The sequence below is a fragment of the Epinephelus fuscoguttatus genome, linkage group LG18 (genome assembly GCF_011397635.1).
Source record: "Epinephelus fuscoguttatus linkage group LG18, E.fuscoguttatus.final_Chr_v1".
Taxonomy (NCBI): Eukaryota; Metazoa; Chordata; class Actinopteri; order Perciformes; family Serranidae; genus Epinephelus; species Epinephelus fuscoguttatus.
Genome location: NC_064769.1, coordinates 38,381,399 through 38,405,993, shown reverse-complemented (window position 1 = coordinate 38,405,993; position 24,595 = coordinate 38,381,399). Strand labels below are relative to the sequence as shown.

Here is a 24,595-nt window from a genome sequence, read left to right as displayed (position 1 = left end):
CTTCATGAGGACCTCCATTAACATAAAGCATTCTCTAGCCGCTTACCCTATTTTTAACCTAAACTTATTTGTAACCTGAACCTTAAAACCAAGTTTTAAACCTTAAACAGTTCATTTAAGAGGTTGGCGCTGGACAAAATGTCCTCACTCTACAAAAATGTCCTCAGTCTGTCAGTTAAAAAACTTTGGTCCTCACTATGCAACAAGTACAAGTATAAACACACATTCTTGTACTTTGATTTTTGAGAGGATCCCCACCAACAAAATAGATTCCCTGGCCCCTTAACCTCACTGTAACCTTAACTTAATTACAATGTGAACCTTAAAACCAAATTATGATTCTCAAACAGAGTTTTATAGAACTGAAAACCGGACAAAATGTCCTCACTTTGTTGGTTAAAAACCCTGGTCCTCACTATGCAGTAAGTACAAGAACACGCACACACACACATTCCTAGACAGACAAATAAAACAGACGGATGTCAACATGTACTGGAATGCAAATATATATCATAACACGGACAGGATAACAAACAAGAAGCTAGGTTTTGTAAGTGAATCTCCTCCGAAGGCTGATAAATCTTTTTCCTCTTGTATCCGAAAACTGTTAAGGACACATCAGTGAGCCACACTGCTGCATTGTTCAACATGTTCCCTCATTAATATGGGCGCATGCACATCTACCATCCTGCTGCCACAATGACTCACTATAGAGAGCACCAAATGTGGATTAATCCGCGGCTGAAAATATAGTCCCCATTTCCTCCTGTTAGTTTGATAAAAACATCAGCGAGCAGCTGTTTGAGGAAATTACTGAGCCTTTTTACAAACTAAACTTAATATCTGACATGTCTTTTAAGGATTACATCTTCAGTAAGAGTCAAAAACAGGATGTCAAAAGGTTTTAAGACAAACTTAGTGATCTTTTTTTTTCATGGGATTTGTTGACATATCAAAGTTAGAGAATATCTCCAGCTTTATTCTCAACCCATCCCACAATGACAATATAACATAGAGCTGCAATTAACAATTATTGTGATTCAAAAATAATCTCCAAATTGTTTTTTTTGCTGAACCAATTAGCTTGGTTTACTCTATAAAAAGTAACAACATGGCTTTTTTTTTCTTCCAATTACAATGCAGATCTTTACATTTGAGAACCAGTAAATGTTTGGCACCTTTTGCTTAAAAAAAAATGATGTAAAGGATTATTTTATTATTGAAATGATTGTTTATCTTATGGCGATCTGCTACAGTAATGTGACTCGAATGGAATTAATAACCAGTAGGGCTGGATATCATTCAAAATGTACCAATACTAGCGCTGATATTATACCTGAGTTTTGGTACTGATATTCACTTTACTTTAAGAAACACAAATATTTTATTATCAGTTAATCTCCTGATTATCTTGTTGATAAATAACTTTTGCAGTTGTTAATTAATATTTTGTCAATACACTAATTGTTTCAGTTTTCTACAAAACATTTTCTTCCATTAAACTTTAAACCAAAATGTTAAATATTGTCCAAACACAAGCTGCTGTTCAAGAATAAATACAGTCGAAAAATGTGAATGTTTGATTTAAACTATTTGATGACGGTATTTTTAAAAACAGATTATAAATCTGATCATACATTTGATACAGAAGTCGAGAACGACCATGTTCGCAATTATTTTTTTTAATGCCATTATCTCCACATCACAAATTAATTAATTGTCTCGAGATAACAAAGCTCGTTTTCTTGTAATAAAGTGTTAATTTATGTTGATTACTAAGAAAACGAAAGCCGTATGTCCCGAGACACGAAAATAATATATATCATGGGGTTATTATGGAGAATTCGAAAAATGAGCGTCTGGTATCTGAATACTTGAGATGGGATCTGACAACCACTTCCATATTGTCTGATCCATTGAAACTCTCTGTCTCTGAGCTCTCTTACCAATGCAAGTTTGTTTATTCCTCCTTATTTATGCGATAAAATGTGTAGTGTGTAAAAAGTGCTGCAATGTTTGTTTTTGCTTTTTTTCATGTAACGGTACTTTTTGGACATTTCCAACACGATTTAACAAAAATAGGAGCTTTTGCACACCTGACTCACATGTATGCCTTTTTTCTACACTGTGTTCAGACTCAGACATAAAACAGTTGCGTTGACTCTGAACACCTGTGTAGGCCTACTCTTTACTCGTAAAACTGATCCAGAATTAAAAAGGAAATTGGTAAAGAATGGGATTGACAAGCAGAATCAATAATGGCATTGATATTAATAATGAGTATCTTGTTTTAACAAGATAACAAAATAACTCATGATCACGGCATTAAAAAAGTAATTGCTAGCAAAGCTGTTGTCGGCTTCCGTACATTTGATACTCAAGAGGTTATGAAATTTAATCGGCACCAAAAAAAAAAAAAAAAACAAAACACTCAGGTTCATACCCAGCCCTACTGAGTACTCTTCTGTTAGTACTTGTTATTCACAAATTCAGATCCAAAAATTGAAGTTTTATGATAAAAAAAAAATAATAAACATTGCTCAGTTTTGATTGTTCAAATATAGATCTAAACAAGCTCGAATGCCTATCCTGCCTGAGTAGCCCAGGTAGTGGTATTTGTTTTATTTTATTTTGTGTTATTTTATTTTTAATTTATTTTTAAATTTTATTTATTTTTAACTAGAATTTGTAGACCTTGATTTGACCAATCAAATTTGAGTAACCTGAATTTGTTTTTAATTTAATTCTTTTATCTTTTTTTTTTTTTTTTATTTCTAACACTTGAATTTGGAGTCTGAATTTGTTAACACCAATGTACATTCTATTTCATTTTTTTATAACTGCAAATATCAAGATATTTCATATTTTAATTTCAAAGAATTCTAAAATAAATAAATTTGGATACATAGTTTTCAAGGTAAAATGGTTCAATGCTATGATTCAGTTCTGTTTAAATTTAATTATTAATTAATCAGGGCTGTTAAAATTTAAAAAATGTTAAAATTGTTAGTGAGGAGTGTTTAATCTCATTTTACTTTGGTTACATCCTGTCCCCCCTTTGGAAGTCCTTCACCTCTCATTCTCCATATGAATATTTAAACTATAAACTAACTACGACAGCTGAAATGATCCTCGACGTCTGACAGCAACGTAACGTGAGGGTATAAAAACATGGACGTAGCTTCCAGCTCGTAAAATAGCTTAATCACATCAACAGTGCACAAATTTTACGTGCAAATCTGCTTTTAACCAGCGAGTGTGTCTCAGACGGACGGATGCTTCAGTACACACGGACACAAACAACACACACTCACACACACATCACACACATGTAGCTTTGGCACCCAGACAGGCAAATGCGAGGAATCATGGCGATGCTAATGACTTAAGTTCAGACCTGGAGGGGAGGCACCCCCAAATTAAAATAAAAAGTATTTCTGTATATTTACACAAAGAGTCCAAAGTGTATAAAACAGCTTGAAATAATAAGTGAGATCACATGAAGGAATGGGGATGGAGATGAGACGACACAACAGACACATGAAATCACGCTCACTCCAGTCGTGTCCGATAACTACGTTCCAGCCATAGATGATTCATCAATAAAAACACAACTAAAAAGCTCTACTTGTCTGGAGCAGGTCAGAACCGTACTACCCATGAGCCTCCTCTTCTGTGGAGCTCTCCTGGGCGCTACTGCCACCTGTGGAACCCGACCAATGAGAAGGAGAGCTGGGGTGAGTGAGGGATGACAACAACACACCGAGGTCATCACATACACGTGTTGGTGCAAAAGGTGACAGGGTGAATAAAAGAGGAAACACGAGAGACGAAGAACAAGAGCCACAGCTGAGGGAGAGGAAGAAGGGGACGCTACAGTTGGAGAAGTATCAATCAATAAATAGATACATATGATAAATAAATATGATAGATAAATACAGGAATAGCTAACAAATATGAAAATAAATGATAAATAATAGTAAATTCAGAAATAAAAGAATAAATAAATAATTGTTAAAATAAATATGGAAATTAAAGGACAAATAAATGAAAATATTTATTTTATCTGAAATTTATTTATTTATTTAGTCTTCTTTTTTTTAAACTACATTTATTTATTAGTATATATGTTTATGAGGCTTTATTTATTTATTTCCTATTTCATTGCATTTTTATTTATTCTTTTATCTTTTAATTTTTAGTATAGATTTATTTCCATGTTTGTTTATTTATTCCTGTACGTATTTATACATTTATTTTTATTAGAATATTATAGGAGTTCTGCCCCAGAATAAAGAAAAAACTAATTCAAACACCACTGACATTTTTAAAAAATTCTATTAAACACAAATTTATGGAAAGAAATTTAAAAAAATTAAATACTGTAATAAATTCAGAAATAAAAGAATAACTAACTAAATAAATAAATAAATAAATGTTGGAATAAATATGGAAATAAAAAGTTAAATAAAGCTGATAATTAAACAGGACATAAAAAAATGTATTTTATTTTATCTTAAATTTATTCCTACATATTTTTACAACTACATTAATTTATGTCTCTGTCTATATGTTGATGAGGCTTTGTTTAATTTTCACCTTTCATTGCATTATGAATTTATTCTTTTATCTATTTAGTTCAGCATTTATTTATTTTTTTATTTATTTAGAAGTAAGAAAACTAGTTTAAAACACCACTGACGTTTTTAACAATTATAATAATTACAAATTTATGGAAATAAATAAAAGAATATATGCTGCAATAAATTCATAATAAATGCAGAAATAAATAATTAATACATATAGAAATAAATATGGAAATAAAAGGATACATAAAGTAATAATTAAACAGGATCTAAATAAATGTGTTTTATTTGATCTTAAATTAATTTCTACACTTTTTTGGAACTACATTTATTTATTTCTGTGTCTATATGTTAATGAGGCTTAATTTGTTTATTTCAATATTCTACTGCATTATTTATTTATTCTTTTATCTATTCCAGTATTGATTTATTTCCATATTTGTTTATTTATTCCTGTATGTATTTATATTTACTGATACTTAACGTGATTTTTGTCCACCATACAGTTCTGCTTCAGAAGTAACAAAACTGATTCAAAACCGCATCGACATTTCAAACATTTCTAATAACTACAAATTCAGCTTTCAAACAGGCGCTGTCATCAGTACGTCCTGTGGCTATGTTCAGAAGTTTAATTTTTTTTTTAGCAGCATTTAACAAAGACTATCTCCCAGAAACCTCAGACCTTTGTGCGCTAAAAGTCACGCCTCGACTACAGAGGTGAGGACGTGAGTGAGTTGTGTGGTGGTGGTTTGTTCACACGTCTGTCACACGAGACAAACTTTTGTTCTACGTCTGTTGTTTGACAAGTTTCAGGAAGTTTCCTTAAAACAGAGTTTATCTACATTTTCACATCCGACAGCTGACTGTGCTTCATTCTTGCCACTTCTATGCCATCTTGTTTTTTTTATTCCACTTGAGGTGATGTAACACGTCCTCAGACTGACATATTGGAGGCCTCCTGCTGTGACACTGAACTCATTTCTGCTCTGCGGTTTGGTGTAAGCAGTAACTTTCTGCTCTGTGAGTCTGTGTGAGTGTGAAGTGAAGTGAAGTGTGAAGTGTGAGTCTAACGTGCTGCCTGGCTGATGCCTTCACTGAAACACATGAGTGACTCACACTGTGTCACTGGGTGACACGTTCATTCAATAGTTTATTTTGCCTCAGTCCCACACCCAACGCTCTGCTGTCCGTCTTCCTCCTGTTTGATAAAAAGATATTTTAAGGGGATAACTGTTGGACTGTAATATATTAAGGTATTTTCAGTAGATTATTTGCACATTTAAAGGGATTTTGAAGATGTGAAACCCTTAAAAATAACATAAAAAAATCCCTTAATCTAAACCTTAAAAGGATAGAGCACCCAGAAATGAAAATTCAGCCATTATCTACTCACCCATATGCCGAGGGAGGCTCAGGTGAAGTTTTAGAGTCCTCACATCACTTGCAGAGATCCAAGGGGAGAGGAGGTAGCAACACAACTCCACCTAGTGGAGGCTGACGGCGCCCCAGATTCAAACGTCCAAAAACATGCGTGCGCGAGACCAGCGAAAGCACGAGAACACACATGAAGGCGGTGTCCATGTCAAGGTCTCATGCAAGCGCACACACGTGAGCTCGGTGCCCAGAGAGGCAGTCAGAGCTACAGGCTACTATGAGGCTAAAAACAGAGTTCAAATGAGGTTTTTCCAAACAACTTTTTATGTCGGGGCTTCAGGACACTTGGATCACTACGGACGAGCAGTATGGAGATATTTTGTGGTTTCAATGATGTGTTTTTGGACGTTTGAATCTGGGGCGCCGTCAGCCTCCATTAGGTGGAGTTGTGTTGCTACCTCCTCTCCCCTTGGATCTCTGCAAGTGATGTGAGGACTCTAAAACTTCACCTGAGCCTCCCTCGGCATATGGGTGAGTAGATAATGGCTGAATTTTCATGTTGGGTGCACTATCCCTTTAATAGAGCTTTAATTTTTCAGTTGAGGGAAAATGGCTTTCATGCCACTTTATATGGGACTGATGCCTCTTAAAACTACTTAAATCGAGCAGATACGCCATTAAAATCTCATTTTAAACACGTTGACGTTCTCTAATCTTTTAAGTCAGTGGCTTTTACCCCAAAGTTTGGCTCAACCCCCACATTTTGAAAAATTAATAACTTTTTAAGGTACAAATTGAGAGGCACCTCAGATGTTAACAACTCATTTATTACTACAGAAGCCCTGAGAGGAAAGTCGATTGTTTTTTTTTTTTTTAAATTTTCATCTGTGAATACCTGATTTTTCGAAATAACTAGACAATTTCACCCGTTTTCACAAAAGAGGAAAACACTTGATGGGGGAAAAATAATAATTAAAAAAAAGGGCTTGAAAAAATGATCCTGAAAAAAGCATCTGTTTCATAAATAGGGAAAAACAATATTAAATTATATTTTTCCAAGTTTATTTTCAACAAAAAAATCTCCCTGCAGTGTAAATACATGAATTAAAACTCATCTGGAGGAAAACATGAATGCGTTTAATCATATTTAGCACATGAGGTAGTGGTGCCCTCTTGTGGTCAAAAATATTTACACCAAAACCACAACTGGTGAAAAATGTAAAATCTTGGAAAAATATAATTTTATTCTGTCATTTATGAAAACAGGTGTTTTTCAGGATAATTTTCCAAGATTTTTTTCCACCTGTGAAAACAACAAAAAAAATGTCCCTGCAATGTAGACGGATAAATTAAAACTCAAGTAGAAGAAAACATGAATTATTTTAGCCGTATTTAGAACATGGGGCAGTGGTGCCCTCTTGTGGTCAAATCACTGGACAAAGAGACATTTTTTTCACCCATTTTCACAGATTTAAAAAAAAAAACAGAAAAAGAAATTAATTATACTAAAAAATACATTTTCAAATCTTTTCACAGATTGAAAAAACTTTTTAAAAATATATATAAAAAAATAAAAATCACTTTTTCACAGATGGGAAAAACTTTGCCTCTCAGGTCTTCCACAGTAAAGCTGTTAAACACTAATTTTAATAATTTTGCATATAATACTTTGCACCAGGAAATATATCAGCCCCCGTAACATAAACCAAAGTCCCAACCTCAATAACAAATGATAATTAAGGATTTATCAGATATCTCAAATTGTAAAATTAAGGAGAGAGTCACTTAATCTGCAAATTAGATGCTTCTGCAACTCTTTACTTTTTTAAGGTCTTTATTAAAGAAATTAACAAAATAATGTCCCTCTGTCATAGCATTCAAGTCCCCCACTCCAGTTCCAATGGCACATTTTGAGCATCAGTGAATAAATAAGTAGAAACACAGGTAACATTAATGGATTTTGTCACTCTACAGACTCTATGATAACTTTTGGAACCACAGTTCTTATATTTTCATGGGCTCAGTGAATGCAAACAGGATTTTTTTGGCCTATATTTGTTGCATTTTGGCAAATTGCTTTTATTAAAAGTGCCAAATTAGCCAGTACCAGTTCCTGTTTACAGTGATCCCATGAATGTGCAGACATCTGAAGTGAAACTGAAATAAACTTAAAACTTCTTGGGGGAGTTCTGCAGTTTATCTTCTCTGTGCACACGTCCCTTTCACTTCAGATAATATCTCTGCCTTTATATCTCCCTCTGTCACCTGAGGCCTCCAATATGGACGCCAGAGGACACGTTTCATCCATGTGGTCACATACAGACTTATACTTCTGTGTTTTATGAAGGGAAGTGAACAGTTAAATCAGACGTGCAGTTTCTGACACATTTACGTACCCAAAAGAGAGAAGTGAGATGATTTCAGGGAAAAGCAGAAACTAGGAATAAAGACAGGATGTAGAGACTGAGGTTACAAAGCCTCACAAACACACACATACACCTGCACACACAGGAAGTGGTTCCACGACAGTAAAATGCCTCCACTGTGGCGGCTGACTCGAAAGGGTCAAGGGTTAAAACTGTCCTGTTACACTTCAGAGAGGAGACCAGGAGTGTGTTTGTGAGACTGAGTGTGCTGCGTGTACAGTGTGAGTCTGCTGCCATGCCGCAGACAGGCTGCGTGTCTTTACCTCATGCAAAAGAAATACTAACAGTAGTTCTCAATGGTATCAAAGAATGAAAAGTTCACAGGGAACTCTGGACGGCCAGAGAGGACAGAAGAAGAAGACATGGAGGCACGCAAGTGAGGAGGGAAAGAAAAGAGAAAAAGAAAATTATTTTAGTTGAGCTGGAAGCAAACAGAAGTGCAGTAAGAACACTACAGTGTGATTTAACACTAACACATGTTAGTCTGGAGCTCCGCGGTGCGGCGGGCGCCGGAGGACGGACCTACCTTGCTGTGTGGTGTTTCTGTCGTTGAGCAGCTTGGTCTGACTGTTGGGCAGGATCTTTATCTCAGGAGGATCTGGACTCTGACCGACCCGCGACGCCATGAGAGCGTTCAGATACTGCAGACGTGTCACCTAAAAAAATACACAAAATAAACAAAATGAACGACTGAATTCAGTGTTTGGACAGAGTCTAATGTTTAAGGCTCCACGCTCGAGGTAACAACAGAGATCATGCAGGTTTATTACGTCACACTGTCATTAAAACTTCACTGACAGAGTGAACGATGTCAGCTCTGAATGTGAATAAAAACAGAGTTAAATATCAAACTCATCCTCACTGTGACCTCGTCACATGTCCACGTTTGGTCATGGACTTTCCACGTCCACATATGACGTCCAAGGTACCCTGGGTGTGTTGGTTGTTGACGTTCTGGGACGCTGTGTCAACTTCAGCCTGTTACATGCATTGTCTGTTTTCAAAATACACTTCTGTTTTCACAGGAAATGTACAGTTTGATACAGTCTCTTTCAAAATAAAAGCACTACGACGGTGCAGCTACATGAACCGACACTTTTTTTCCCTTCAGCAGCAAATGTGTGTGGGTGGGTTTAGGATAAAAGAGTTTGGCTTTACTATCTTACAGGAAGTGAAAGTTGGTGGTTGCTGGGCCCGTCCATCACCCCTCCTGCCTGGTTAACCTTCGACATTGTCGCCACATTTCCCCCTGAGGTCAAACAATAACAGCACCCAGCGCCGTGCCATGCTGTCATGAAAGGACAGCTTTTGTCATCTGTGACTGACGATGATCTGCATCATTGAAAACAGCAGCTTTGTGCATTTAGTCCTTCTCAGGCAAGCTCAGGGGTTTAGTGTTGCTGTAGCCCACAGGAAGTGAGGATTAGAATATATGACCTTCACATAATCCGCTCCAAATGAATCTATATTTTTAAAGTCATCACTAAAAGTGTGTGTCATATAAAAACTAAAGTGATGGTCAAAGTTGTCACAGTGAAATTTAAGGTGTGCTGATGGATTCACGTCATCAACTCATGCATTGAGTAACATTACAAGTTAACGTTCCACCTTAAAAGTTGCCGGCAGTCGGCCCAGTGAATGAAGTGATTTTTTTCTCTTTCATTTTATAGTTGTAGTTTACTGATGTATGAACAGAGGTTACATAAAACCAGAGTGAGCGTCCTCTACTGACCAATCAGACTGCAGGGTTTCTAGCTCCACCTTTTAGTACCAGATCTGTGTGCTAGGTACCCCAACAGAGGGGGGACCAAACATGGGGACGCTAAGGAACGCTTCTGTTGGGACCATCCACAACTTTTACCGTGGAGACAGAAAAAGAGCGTACTGAACTGAACTGAACTGAACTGAACTGGGCCTCACAGCGTTATGTGAGCAACTGAATGGGTCAAAAAATGGAAAAGGACTCGCACACAGAAAACAAATGTAGACTGAGAGTCTTAATGAAAGATCATTTTACTGGGGATCTTCACAGACAAACAAGCAGCAAACGTTTCAGTCCTCAAGGGACTATCGTCAGTGCATATATATACATAGATAACTGAAACGTTTGCTGCTTGTTTGTCTGTGAAGATCCCCAGTAAAATGATCTTTCATTAAGACTCTCAGTCTACATTTGTTTTCTGTGTGCGAGTCCTTTTCCATTTTTTGACTTTCATCTCTGACTACCGCACCAGAATTAAGAAGTTTTTGGACTGATGTTAAGTGCGCAGCTCTTTTTGCTTATTACTAGCAACTGAATGGGTGCCATCTTGGAGTCTGACATCCAGCTCACGCATACATTTGGTCTGGGACAGCCCAAAATCACAAGTGTGTGTTGGCCTTTAGTGGTGACTGAAAACACACACACACACACACACACACACACACACACACACACACATTGAATTCTTTATTTGATTCCACCAATTACATTAAATATGGCAAGGAATCAAATACAAAAGGGGATAAGAAGACAATATTGGTCACTCATGGAAATACGTAGCATCTTCTCCTCCATACAGCCAAGCTGCCTATAACAGCAGAAACAGAGCAAAATTTAGCAAGCTTTTTTGCTCTGCACTTAGATATGCCAGCAATGTTCAGGCCACTAGTGGTATATTCATACACATGGCCCAGGCTTCCAAATATGAGTACAGAGAATTTGCATTTGTAACCAAGACTTGTTATGATTTGGAGTAATGGTTGATATTTTGAATATTTGTCATGGAAAGCCTGGTCCATGTACAGGTCAAACCCACAACCTACTTCCAAAATCAGGACCTCCGTGTGGCGACTATCAACAAAAACAATGTCAGGTGTATTGGGGATGTTGGCAAAGATGTCATAATCTAGGTCAAACCAACCTGGCAACATTCTCAAGTTTTTATACATTGCAGCGCTTGATGGTAAAGTTTTTTGCACAGCCTCAGATATTAGATCAACAATGCGGTCATGACGAGCAATATACAGAGCTTTGTAAGCATGACACCCATTTAGAACATGTGCAGTTGATTCAAGCTGTTCAGAATCATGGTTTAAACAAAATGGTTCATGCATACTTGGGTACCAGGTTGACAGATTATACTTAGTTGGCAGTACCTGCAATCTTGCTTTGATGGTAAATTTTAAGACATCCTCACCAATAGCAGCATTTCTGTACACTGAATGTGAGGTAGAATGATCAACAAAATCGAGACAGGCTAACTTTCCTTGCAGTCTTAGTCCACGCCAATGTTCTTTGGCCTCAGTCTGCTTAATACCAAGCAGGGCCTTTTGTGCAGTATCACTAAGCAGTTCGATGTTCACCCCCTGCTGGTTAATAGTGGCCACTACAGCCACAGAGGAGTCAGTTATGAGCTCATCAGTGATGGGCATATCCACCTGTCCATTGTTTTGAGACCACTCTAGCTCAACTCCTGTCCGGTTGCAGAGGTCGTTGAGGTCAGGCCAATCAGACCAGACCCCAAAGCCTTTGGCCTGTGAGTCCAATTTCCCAGAATCACACACACACACACACACACACACATACCCGTATGAGCTGCAGGTCGGTGAGCGCTCGGACGGTGTAGTCAGGACAATAACTGGACGGGCTTGTGGCGTCTGCTGACTCAAACGGATCCCTGGGAGAGTGACGCTGGGTCGACACTGGAGACTGGTGCACTGCGCGCGCACACACACACACACACACACACACACACACACACACACACACACACACACACACACTCGGTCAGTACATCATGTGCAATCCTGCAACTTGCAGCCATGACGCTGTCTTCTTCTTTTTATAGACATGTGTCGACTCATATAAACCTCAGGTCTGTGAATACAGCTGCATCATCATCTTTAACTGTAGACTTCATGTTATTGTAACTGCATGATTAAATAATAAATGAAATATCAAACCTGACAGAAAATGTATTCATATATATTACTTAATATCGTTCAAGGCATTAAAGCTGTTGTTGTGATTTCGTTAAGAGACAAATTTTCTCCTGCGACTGGTGATGAAACTGTCAGAGTGACTCATTCTCTGTGTGTGTGTCACCTCACTGATTAATCAGCTGACAATTTTTATAATCAATAACATTACTGATTGTCAGGTTTTATGTTCCCACCTATATTTGCTTGTAGGAGTTCACTTTTAAGTAGCTGAATGTGAAATCTGTTTTCAGAGTGAATGTGAATCACACACATCTTGCTGTTATTCTCAGTCTCACCTGAAGATGGCAGCGTCAGCGCAGAGACGCCGTAATATGTGAACGCTCCGTTCTCAAACTTGAGCCCCTCTTTACCGATCTCCACCTCCACACGACCCTGAGGACACACAAACAGGAAGTGTGAAGCATGTGTGTTTCTTGAAATATAATATGTTAAATAAAGAAAATGTAAATTATAAACTTACAGAGAGTCACGAAAAAAACTGATAGCCACAAGAATATTATTATTATCTACATTTTTTTCATCATACTGCACTTCCTTGGGACAACAGGGTTATAACGAAGACAAACAATTAGTAAAGTAAAAAATAAAAACAACTAGAATTACCACCTCCGCCCACCAGTCCAGTGTCTCTGACAGTCTCCATCCATGTCAGTGAAAACATGGATGCTTCACACACAGAAGATCTATACAATCAGCACAGTTTCAAGATTAGAGTCACCAATTCAGTATCTGACCAAATGTCTCCCCTTCTGTTCCTGAGATATGACGTTAAAACATGATGATGTCACAGTCAAGCTGACCTTTGACCTTTTCACCTTCATTATTTTATCCTGTTAGACATGTGTGTCAAGTTTGGTCAGAATTAGTGAATGAATTCTTGAGTTATGGCCAAAAATAAGTTCTGAGAGGTCACACTGACCTTTGACCTTTGACCTCAAAATTCTAACCAGTTTATTCTTCAGTCTAAGTGGACGTTTGTATCAGATTTCAAGAAATTTCTTTCAGGTGTTCTTGAGAAGAACACATGTTCAAGAAAATGCAATAGATCACGGTGACCATGACCTTTGACCACCAAAATCCAATCAGTTTGTTCTTCAGTCCACGTGAACATTTGTGCTGAATTTGAAGATATTCCCTCAAGTTCTTGAGGTATTAGTGTTGCACGGTATACCGGTACTAAAATAGTACCGCGGTACTAGAATATTCCAAACGGTACTATACTGCATTTGGAAAATACCAGTACTTTGAAATTGATCCAATTCATTAATTTAGTTAATTTATTTAATTCATTTATGCACACAAACGCCTTTCTTGTTCCTGTTGGAGCACAGATTGCACAAGTGGTGTGTATGACAACACCTGTATCAACATTCGCAGCTGGCGCACGTAAAAAAAAGACAAGAGAAAGTCTGCCTTGCAAAGGGAGCCAACACGAGACAACACAAACTTGGTGGAACATTTGAGTTACCAAACCGTGACGTCCGCACCGAGGTACTTACCGAACCATGATTTTTTTGGTACCGTTACACCCCTACTATTTATTGTTCTAAAGGTTTGTATCCAAAAGGACTTTTCCTTAGGAAAAGCACCGAAGAGTATCTAAAAGTATCGAAATTCATATTGGTATCGGTACCGAAACAAAGATTTTGGTATCGTGACAACACTATGAGGTATTGCATTGACAAGAACGGAATGAATGCAAGATCACAGCGACCTTAACCTTTGACCCTTGACCACCAAAATCTTATCAGTTCATTGTTGAATCTAAAGGAATGTTTGTGCCAAATTTGAAGAAACTCACTCAAGATGTTTTTGAGATTTCGTGTTCACAAGGATGGGATGGACAACCCGAGGACATAATGCCTTCGGTCGTGGCTATCGCCGGTGTGGAGACATACAAAAAAGCAGCAAACTTTGTAGCTGATGTTACAGAATTATCTGTTTAAGCATCGACAGGATCTTTTTCCTTATTTTAACTCATATAAAGTTTGTGGTTATAACAAAATACCAACATATCATGTTACAAAGACAAAGGTTTTGGTGCTTACGTAAGGGATAATGCCGCAAAAGGTGACCATTATCAGTTTTTCATAGCCAACATGGAGGCGTGAGCGAGGACAGCTGCCTCCGCTAAGGCCATCATAAACTGATAATTCAATTTTTCACAAGCCAGAACTTGATTTCCTTGGTTTTCCTTTTTTATGCCTCCGCTACAGCAATAGCCATGGCCAGAGTCGTAATGTTTTCGGGTTGTCTGTACTCAAGAACGCATGTCCATGTCCAATGCACAAATGTCCACCTGGACTCAACAATGACTCGATTAGTTTTTGATGGTCAAAGGTCAAGGTCACTGTGACCTCATCTGTCTTATTCTTTTGAATGTGGTATCTCAAGAATGCCTTATGGGATTTTTTTTCAAATTTGGCACAAACGTTCACTTGGATTAAAAATCAACTGATTGGATTTTGTTAGTCAAAGGTCAAAGTCACTGTGACCTTGCATCTATCTCATTCTCATGAACACTTTATCTCAAGAACACACAAATGTCCACTTGGACTAAATAAAATAAACTAATTAGAATTTGGTGCTCGCAGGTCAAAAGGTCAAGGTCACTGTGACCTCATCTGTCTTATTCATTTGAACATGATATCTCAAGAATACCTGAAGGGAATTTTTTCAAATTTGGCACAAACGTTCACTTTGATTTAAAAAATAAACTGATTGGATTTTGGTGGTCAAAGTCACTGTGACCTTGCATCTATCTCAGTCTCAGTCTATCTCACACTATATCTATATCTATATATATATCCACTTGGAGTATATCAAATAAAGTAATTAGAATTCAAAGTCACTGTGACCTCACAATACATGTCATAATGTTCTGCATAAAACACTTTTCTGTCCATTACTCAGCGTCATATCTCAGGAACAGAAGGGGAGACATTTGGTCAGATACTGAATTGGTGACTCTAATCTTGAAACTGTGCTGATTGTATAGATCTTCTGTGTGTGAAGCATCCATGTTTTCACTGACATGGATGGAGACTGTCAGAGACGCTGGACTGGTGGGTGGAAATTCTAGTTACATCTATTTAATCATTTTATTGTCTTTTTTATTTGCTCAATTTATACACTCATCTTTCACATCGTGCTCTTTATTTGTATAACAGAATTCTGTATGTGCTGATACTGATGCACCCTGAGACTTTAAACTGTCAACTCAAGTCTCAAATTTATATCAAAGATAAACTGAAAAATAAATAAATAACTGTGTTCTGATATGTCAGAATTGTCTCTTGTTTATCTTTGTTTTATGAAGCGACTCTGACTCACATAAATGTGCGTGTGAATGCAGACATACCTGCAGCAGCAGGATGAAATAGTCCACCGGGTGGTTACGCGTGTAGAGATAGTGACCCGGGCTCAGCCGGTTGTTTGGGTCAAAGTGCACTTCCTGGTTGACGCTGGGGTGACGGAGCAGGTGGAACAAGATCTTCTCAGACACGCGTCCGGGGCTGAAGTGCGCCACTTCTGCAGGGGTTAAGGGTCAGCGGTTACAATGAGGTCAAAGGATCTCACATAACTCGTAGCAGTCTCAGTCCTGATCTATGATATGAAACATAATCATTACATGTGTGGTGTTAAACTGTGACTGAGTCAGTCAGTGTGAGGTGCTCGTCCACCACTGCCTCACTTCATCTTTCCGTTCTGTCACAAACACTAAAGTTGAAAAGTTTGGAATCAGCTTATTGATGACTGTGCCAGATCGTCTTGTTCACGATAATTCCGGTATATTTTTAATATTATATATAAAATCAATATCATGATACTCGTGATATTTTGCCTTGTTGACATACTGACGTCATACTGTTACCCACGGCAACAACAAGCATGGCTGAAAGTGAAATCATTACCAACTCTCCACAGTCCACAGTGCAGATACAGACAGTGTTTATGATAACGCCAAAAAACATCACATCCTTCAGTGGCGAGGGAGAAAACAAAGTGTTCACTATTGACGAGTTGCTGTGTGTTGTTGTGTCTAAGTGACTTGTATTGAGCAAGAAGCCACGAAACAGGCTGCAGTGTAAACACCCGGGGCATTTGTGCAACGTCAATATGCGTCCACTGAAAGTGTTTGTTTTTGTGTGTGTCTGACAACATTATGAAAGGATCCCTACAGAGATAGAGCTTTGTGTTACAAGAGCAAGATCCTTTTTGTGTAACCAGAAACAGCCCTGAAATCACCGTCACCAAACCCACCAGCCCCCCACGACCCCACGACCCCCAACAGGATAAGCAGTTATGGAAAATGAATGAATTCAAGGCCTTTTTGAGACCTTTTAAGGATCATTGTCTCATCAGACGTCTGACTGGACCACATCAAGGAGGAGACTGCAAACTATTCAACAGTTGTGCACATACAGGTAAAGTTTAAGCACACACACACACACACACACACACACACACACCTCTGGACAGGAAGCGGTGTGTAGCCAGCAGGAGTTGCGGCGAGGTGCGGATCTTGGGTTCTCCTTCTGGAGGCTTGAAGAGAGAGAACTCCTCGTGGACGCTGCGAGGCTCCAGAGGAATCTCCAGCGGAGGGAGGGGACGCTTCACTTTCCTGTCCACTGCAGGAGGAGGTGGACGAGGGTCAATAACAGATACCAGACACTGCAGCAATAAACATGTTCACAATAAACACCCGTACAGTAGCCGTCAGATTCATCCAGGATCTCTGATTTGATGATCTCCTCGATAACATCCTCTAACGTGACCAATCCCAGGACCTCGTAGAACGGATCCCCCTCCCCCTCGTTGTTCACCTTCTGGACGATGGCCATGTGAGAGTTACCTGACAGGAAGAGGAGAGATCAGGAAGCATTTTATTTCAACAAGATTATTCTTTATTAAAGGGTCAATTCACCTAATTACAAAACAAAAAAAACCCCACTTTTGTTTTTACTTAACCTCCGGTGGTATCCAGGCATTCAGGTTTTACTTAACCAGGTTTTGAGATCGCTGTCCCCACTCCAACATTTTAATTTTGATGTAGGTCTACGGTCTGAAATGTTGTGTATTTAAATACAGTTTATTTCAGGTTTTGGGAAGTCTGCAGGAATTCCTGTCTCTTACCTGTGGACATTTGCCTCCTGCGCACCTGTCTATGAGTCATTAAGGTGAGCACAAACTTCCACATTCTAATTTTCAATTTTACTGTATGGAGGTAATACATCTTACTATATGATGATGAAAACTCTGTGTGTGTGTGTGTGTGTGTGTGTGTGTGTGTGTGTGTGTGTGTGTGTGTGTGTGTTCCATGTTTTCCTCCTCACTGACTTGGTCAATCCATGTGAAATTTGGCACAGTGGTAGAGGGTCATGGGAGGATGCCAATGAAGCAATATTACATCAATTGGCCAAAGGGGGGCGCTATAGCAACCCATTGAAATGTCAAACTTTGAATGGGCATATCTCATGCCCCGTATGTGGTAGAGACATGAAACTTTGCACAGAGATGCCTCTCCTCATGAGGAACACATTTGCCTCAAGAACCCATAACTTCTGCTTATATAGATTTTCCGCCATTTTGAATTTTTTGAAAAACACTTCAAATGGATCTCTTCCTAGGAAGTTTGAGCGATCTGCATGAAACTGGGTGAACATAATCTAGGGACCAATATCTAAAGTTCCCTCTTGGCAAAAGTTGGAAAACTTCCTAAAACTGAGCTTCTATAAGGCAATGAATATTGCGGAGGGCGTGGCTCATCACATAAAGGTGTAGAACATCTCAAGGGTTTCACCCATCACCACGCAACTTTGTAGGCATATGACCACACATAATCTGAGGGGACCCCTCCATTATTGAGCCCATCAAACAAAATGGGGGCGCTAGAGAGCTCATTTCTTATCTAGGCCTAACCGCCATATGGATTTTTACTAAACTTGGTAGATATGTAGAACAGGACGCCTCAAGGTGACTGGAGAAATTTAACTCTAATTGGCAACTGGGTGGCGCTATAACAACAGAAAAATGCTTCAAAATGGCTACAATGCGACCGATCGCTGTGGCTCCCCCTGTGGACCAATGTTGGTGTTGTTTCTAATGTTTGGTATGACTAAGTCATGGTATGGTATGCTGTACATAATCACGGAAACTGTCAGTGTGTCATTCTGTCAGTCAGTCATTCTGTCTGTCCCACGTTTTTCTACTCACTGACGTGGTCAATCTATGTGAAACTGCACATAGGCATTGAGGACTGGCATAGGTAGAAGGTGACAAAGCTACCAATGGCTATGGAGTAGTTAATATAAACTTTCTTTGTGTTGTACTATGAATACATTTAAACAAGCAAGGCTACAAATGTGTCTTAAGTTGTCGCCAGTTTTTAAATTTTCTCAGAATAAAGTTGTTAAAATCTACTCACAGTGAGGTTTGTGGGTAATTTACACTACCTAAGAAAAAGCTTCTCTAAAGATATGTTATTGTTGAGTTTGCACTGCAAACTAGAATAACGGCCTCACAGTTGTGCGCTTCTGTCAACCAATCAAGTTGCAGTTTACATCCATGTCTGTCCAGACTGATATGGAGCCATGACAGTAGACGATGCTTCAGATATGGATGCAACAAGGATGCTTCACACACATCCTCAACTCAGCAGCACAGATCTATACAATCAGCACAGTTTCAGGGTGGACACCCAAGATGTGTCACCAATTCAGTGTATGAACATGTTGTATGAGGTCGCAGTGACCTTGACCTCTGACCTTTGACCACCAAAATCTAATCAGTTCATCGTTGAGTCAAAGCAAATGTTTGTGCCAAATGGGGCGGACTTATGCACAGACTGATGTTCATATGTATGTACAGACAGACAGACAGACGGACAGACAACCTGATAACATACTGCCTCCGGCCGCAGATATCACCAGCACACAGGCATAAAAATATCTGCATTGCAAAAAACTTTTCAGCACAATGAGCACCACAAACAAAAGTCCATTCACAGGAGTACATAAATCTCAAAAGCAAATATCTAAATATCTGAGTATATAAAACCAAAGCTGTGTACGTGGCACATTACAAGCCCCTGCTATGATACTCTGCACGTGAGTGTGACCTCACCTTTCTTGAACTCCTCCAGCATGGCGTCCAGTTTGGTGTCGTTGAAGACATAGTGCAGCGGGTGATTGTAGAACTTGGTGATGGTCGTCATGGGGGTGCAGTCGTCCGGATCCACCAGAGCCAAGTCTTTCACATACAGGATTTCTATGATGTTGGACCTGGGAAATCAAACACAGGGTGATGAGTGGACGTGTGTTCTGCCATGTGGAGAAAAAACAAACACCACATCGACTGGAAGTGCGCTGCTCGTTGGCACCGAAAGTAAAGCTGTGTGTGTCTTTGTTGGGAGTTATCACGGGTCACTAAACCAACATTACCAGGACGAGTGAAATCTGAGGCGCTGCAGAGAAGGTTTACACAATAACAGGTTCTTTCTTTCATTATGGCAATGTTCCAACATTCAGCTGCTGTGTGTGTTTCTGCATCATGGCTGCAGGTAGGAGAGAACCAGTATGTATGGTGGCCATGAATCCGGTGTAGGTTTTTCGTACCAAGGTTTTTTATGTGCAAATCTACTCACAGATTTCCTGACATTTCATAAATGAGACTCACTGTCTATAAAAGCGAGAGTGTGTCAGGCTTTACTCTTCTTTTCAAAGTCTCCTAGTGTACGGTAAGCAGAAGAGGACAAAGTTTTGTTACAGGCTGTGCTGCTGTCCCCACCTCTCCTCCTCGTAGATGGGCACCCTGGTGTATCCGCTCTGCATGATCTCAGACATGGTGGAGAAGTCCAGCACGGCGGAGCTGGGCAGCATGAAGCAGTCCTTCAGGGGGGTCAGGATGTCCTCCACCGTCTTAGTGCGCAGCATCCCGCGGCTGAACTCCTCCTTCACAAACTCACTGGGACGGGACACAGCGTGGGTGAGACAACAAAGTGCTTTCAAACACAGCTCCTTATCTGTAGGTGTTCTCTTACCTGTAGGGGTCGTTGACACTCGTGCGGATCATCTCCATGGCCCGCTCCCTTATCCCGCAGGTGCTGATGTCCCTCCTCAGGGCCAGGTCCAGGATCAGCCCCAGAGGGCAGGACAGGGGACAGGTGAGCACCAGACAAACCTGGGCCAGCCAGGTCAGACCCGGCGCCAGCTGAAACCCATAACCGGAGCACAGGATGTGAGGAGCCAGCTCAGCCAGGAAGAAGATGAGGAAGCCGCTGGTGAACACGGCGGAGATGATGGAGCCCAGCGCCCGGTACAGGAGGACGCCGAGGACGGAGTGTCCAACAGCACAGAGGAACAGCAGGGAACATGTCTGAGGGGGACAGAGAAGGGACATAAAGAGTTTTAAGAACAGTATTTTTCATCTCAGTCTCTGGCTGCTGTCATGAGACTTTCCAGTAGTGGAGATTCACTGAGTACATGTACTCAAGTACAGTTCTGAGGTACTTGTACTTTACTAGAGTATTTCCATTTTATGATACTTTATCTCACTTCTACACCGCTACATTTCAGAGTAGAGTTGTCGTGATGATGGAGTTTCTAACTTAGAATATGTTGAAAAATATAGGTGAGCTAGAGTTCACCCCACACAGTAAAAACTCAAAACTAGAATCACCACCCTGTGGTTGTGTGACTCCGCCCACCAGTCCAGTGTCTCCATCCATGTCAGTGAAAACATGGTCCGAGTAGAAAAACACAAAACAACAACAATAAAAGAAAACCTTGCCGAGTGTTATCTGTCCGTAGAATACATTGCCGTTGTCAGGTCCACACCCTCAAACAGAAAGGGCCGGTGAGCCAGCAACTTTCGAGAACAATGGTAGTTAGCCTAGCCTGGCTACAGCTGTGTTGCTATTTGGTTACCTAGCAACAGCTGGAAATTGGGTCACGATATACAAACGTGGTGGATCCTGACAACAAATAAAAACAAATGCAACTTGTTCAGAAGGAATGAAATATCACTCTTCTGATGTTGTGTTTTATACTACGCTAACATTAGCACTAAACGCCCGAACATACTCGGGCGTAATATTAGCGGAGCGGACTCTGTGAGGAATGTCCGCAGTCATTTGGGCTTGCATAGTCGAGTGCACTTTCGCGTTGTAGTAAAAAAAAGTAGTTCCTGTAAAAATGTCCGTGAAAAATCCCCGCGATGTGAAAAATACATGCCGAGCAGTCACTGGTGCGCGAAGCGGAGTCCGCGCAGCCGTAAAATCTGAGCTTTGCGCGCACAAGGCTTGCGGACGTCCACTTTGAGTCCACGCGGACCTCCGCGGAGTCCGTTCCGCGTACGTTCCACTCGAGTATGTTCGAGCCTTAACTGTGCATCGTTAATGTAACTTGATTCTTTCAGTATGTAAAAGTGTGCAACATTAGGTGTGGTGGTAGTGCTAGCTCCACAAACTGCACAAACTGTGCTAACCAACAGCAACAGTGCCGACGTAGCTGATGATTCCAGCTGTAACTGCAGCAGCTTGCTTTGGACTGGGATACTGATTCCGGATACGGCACTTAGGTGGGTAGCTAACTTAGCCTAGCTGCTAGTTGGCGTAGCTTGGCTGTGTTATTGGACCCGGTGTTGAAAAAAGAAAGAGAAAAACAACCTTGCCCGTGTTGCCCAGGAAGCATATCCACCTGTAGGATATATCCCCATCGCTACATCCACAACCTCAGACTCAGGCCTTAAACGTAAAGGGCCAGTCAGCTGGCTACTTAGCGAGGCATGGTAGTTAGCCTAGCCTGGCTAGCTATGGCTGTGTTGCTATTTGGCTACCTCGTAATGGTTTGTTGTGGTTTGTAAGGATTTAAACTACACAAATCTCACCACTAACCATAAAGGGATGCACGATAATATCGGCACATCGTCGGTAACGGCTGATATCGGCTATAAAATTAACTATAAGAATCGGCCAATGTGCTTTTTCTGGTTTTGCACAATGACTAAATGTTTTGTACATTTAAATGTATATTATTTCATGTCTCCATCTGCTGGTGGGCTGTCACACGCATAATGATGTTAATGCCACTACAGAAGAGACCTGATGATCGGTTATCGGCCAAATGACGTATCGGCATATCGGTGTCCCTAGACTTTACCCCACTTGAGTAAAAGTCCTTCTCCCATCAGAGTAACTTTCCCAGTTTGTTTCCAGACACTCACCAGGAAGTTCCCCCTCCTCCGGATCGGCTCCAGGCGCTTGGCGGCCCGCTTCTCCTCCTCGGATCCGCAGCTGTGGAGGACGTACAGCTCCACGGGGTCGAGCCACAGCAGGCTCAGGTTCACTGTCCTCAGCAGCCCGCACACCAGCAGCAGCACCACGACCAGCACGGCCAGACCCCACGGCGGGATGTAGTCTGCGGGCAGACCCTTGTCGGTGCTGACCCGCAGCCTGTCCGGGCCCGCGGATGCCCACTTCCCTCCGCTCAGCACGCACAGGTGGTGCAAGGTCTGTCCGCTGCCAGCTCCCGTAGCGATGCTCCTCTTCTGGACCTGCACCGTTATCAGCCCGCTGTACTCCTCATCCGGGGCGAAGTCACCCGTCACCTGGAAGGCGGACTCGTGACGGTTGGGCTCCTGCCCGCACGGGTCAGGCGCATCCCCGACCGCCCCGGCCGCCCCGCCAGCTGCCCCTGCGAACGCCACCCACGGCCAGCTTCCATTCAGCTCAGTCCCAAAGAGACGGATCCGGAACGTGGCTCCTTCTGGCGCCGAGATGATCCGACCCTTCATGCACACCAGACCCGCCGGATCTTCCACTCGCAGGCCCAGAACCAGCGGAGCTTCCTGGCTGCAGGCGCCGTACCTGATCCCGCAGAACAACAATATCATCAACAGGAACCGTAGACCTGCCAAGCTGGCCACCATATTGGAATTGGTCAGCCTGGCTCTGCGCGGATCATGTGACTTCAGCCCCGCAGCGGCCCCGCCCACCGGGGCTGAGCCAGCCAAACAAAACGAACACTGCAACTGAGCTGCGCGGCCGCCATTTTGGATCCACACATACAGTACGCACAGGCGTAACTGCTCATTTTGGGGCCTGAGCCTGAACGTGTTTGTGTCTAACTGCACCGCCTCCTGTTAACACCAGCCAATTAGAGTCTGTGTTTGTTCACAGCCAATAGAAGATGAGAAAACAAGAAGAGCCCCGCCCATCTTTGTTAGATTTTATATAAACAAGTCATTCATCACTGAGGGCCTCCGTCACACACATTCACTGAATTCATGCTCATTTAATCACTGCACAGCAGCTGAGGGAGCACTGCCTGCATGTGCAGTCACTTCCTGTTGATGTGTTTAATAAGTCTTTGTTGTATTTAAGGCGCCTGGTGCAACAGCTTGGCCAATACAGATAAAAGCCTTTTGGACAATTCTGGCATCTTTTATACCATGTGTATTTATTACTTTACAGCGTCCCTTCTTAAATAAACTCAGTGAATCAGTCATTGACGATGAAAATCTCAACTCAGGCTCCTTCAGCAGCGCTTCTTATGTCTACAACGGAAATCTGCATTTAAAAAGACAGTCTGAGGCTTAGTATGATTAAAACATAGGGATAAAAATATAAATTAAAAAATAATATGATAAAATATATATTTGTGCCACACAGGTGTCGCCTACAGTAAATGTAAAGTGAATGACCTACGATGTAAACAGGAGGGCAGTGAATGTGTGTGTGTGTAAATATTATGAACATAAAGATATAGTCAACATCTTGTGCTCTGTATATATATAATTATTAATATAATTAATATCTTCTTCAGACAATAAGTGTTAAGTGTAATGGTGACAATGTGCCACAATGAGGGCTGTCAAAGTAATGTGTTAAGTTTGATTAATTAATCGTGTTAAAAAAATTAATGCTGATTAATCTCGTTCGGTGGTGCCACAGTGGCTCTGTCACATGATGAAGGCAGACGAGACGATGCTGTTTGGCCCCGTGAATGGCACATTTACATTTGACATAGGACGTTGAGTAATGGCCAGAAAAGTGTTTTATGCAGAACATTATGATGTCACAGTGAGCTGACCTTTGACCTTTTGGATATAAATGTCATTATTTTATCCTGTTAGAGATTTGTGTGAAGTTTTGTCATAATTAGTGTAAGAATTCTTGAGTTGTGACATACTGACCTTTGACCTTCGACCACAAAATTATGA

At 40.7% G+C, this 24,595-nt stretch overlaps 2 protein-coding genes across 3 annotated transcripts in view; both read right to left on the bottom strand.

Annotated features, from left to right (window-relative positions):
* Positions 1–1,740: 1,740 nt before the first annotated feature.
* LOC125906054 (metal transporter CNNM3) lies at positions 1,741–23,335 on the bottom strand. 2 transcript variants are annotated; one of them, XM_049604455.1, is made up of 12 exons: positions 22,598–23,335; positions 20,415–20,749; positions 20,162–20,338; positions 19,499–19,656; positions 17,085–17,228; positions 16,846–17,004; positions 15,735–15,904; positions 12,649–12,745; positions 11,958–12,088; positions 8,916–9,045; positions 8,653–8,719; positions 3,650–3,703 (listed from the first exon to the last, which is right to left on the bottom strand). In XM_049604455.1, exons 1-11 carry the CDS (start codon positions 23,300–23,302, stop codon positions 8,670–8,672), a joined length of 2,256 nt encoding a protein of 751 aa, XP_049460412.1. In that variant the 5' UTR covers positions 23,303–23,335; the 3' UTR covers positions 3,650–3,703; positions 8,653–8,669. The 2 variants fall into 2 exon arrangements, with proteins under 2 accessions (XP_049460413.1, XP_049460412.1); XM_049604456.1 differs by lacking the exon at positions 8,653–8,719 and having other exon boundaries at positions 1,741–3,703.
* sec14l7 (SEC14-like lipid binding 7) overlaps positions 13,075–24,595 on the bottom strand; it is a 76,781-nt gene continuing 65,260 nt past the window's right edge. The window contains exon 13 of the transcript XR_007451747.1: positions 13,075–13,180. The gene's annotated coding sequence lies outside the window, so the exon portion shown is untranslated. The remainder of the gene's footprint in view (positions 13,181–24,595) is intronic.

Bases quoted from the DNA above. Each gene is read 5' to 3' on its own strand.
- LOC125906054 (XM_049604456.1), bottom strand. From the start codon at position 23,302: ATGGTGGCCAGCTTGGCAGGTCTACGGTTCCTGTTGATGATATTGTTG. The intron at 12,746-15,734 runs GTATGTCTGCAT...GTGTGTCCTCAG, and splicing joins ATTTCATCCTGCTGCTGCAG to GGTCGTGTGGAGGTGGAGAT. The intron at 9,046-11,957 runs GTATGTGTGTGT...GTATTTTTTTAG, and splicing joins CCGACCTGCAGCTCATACGG to GTGACACGTCTGCAGTATCT.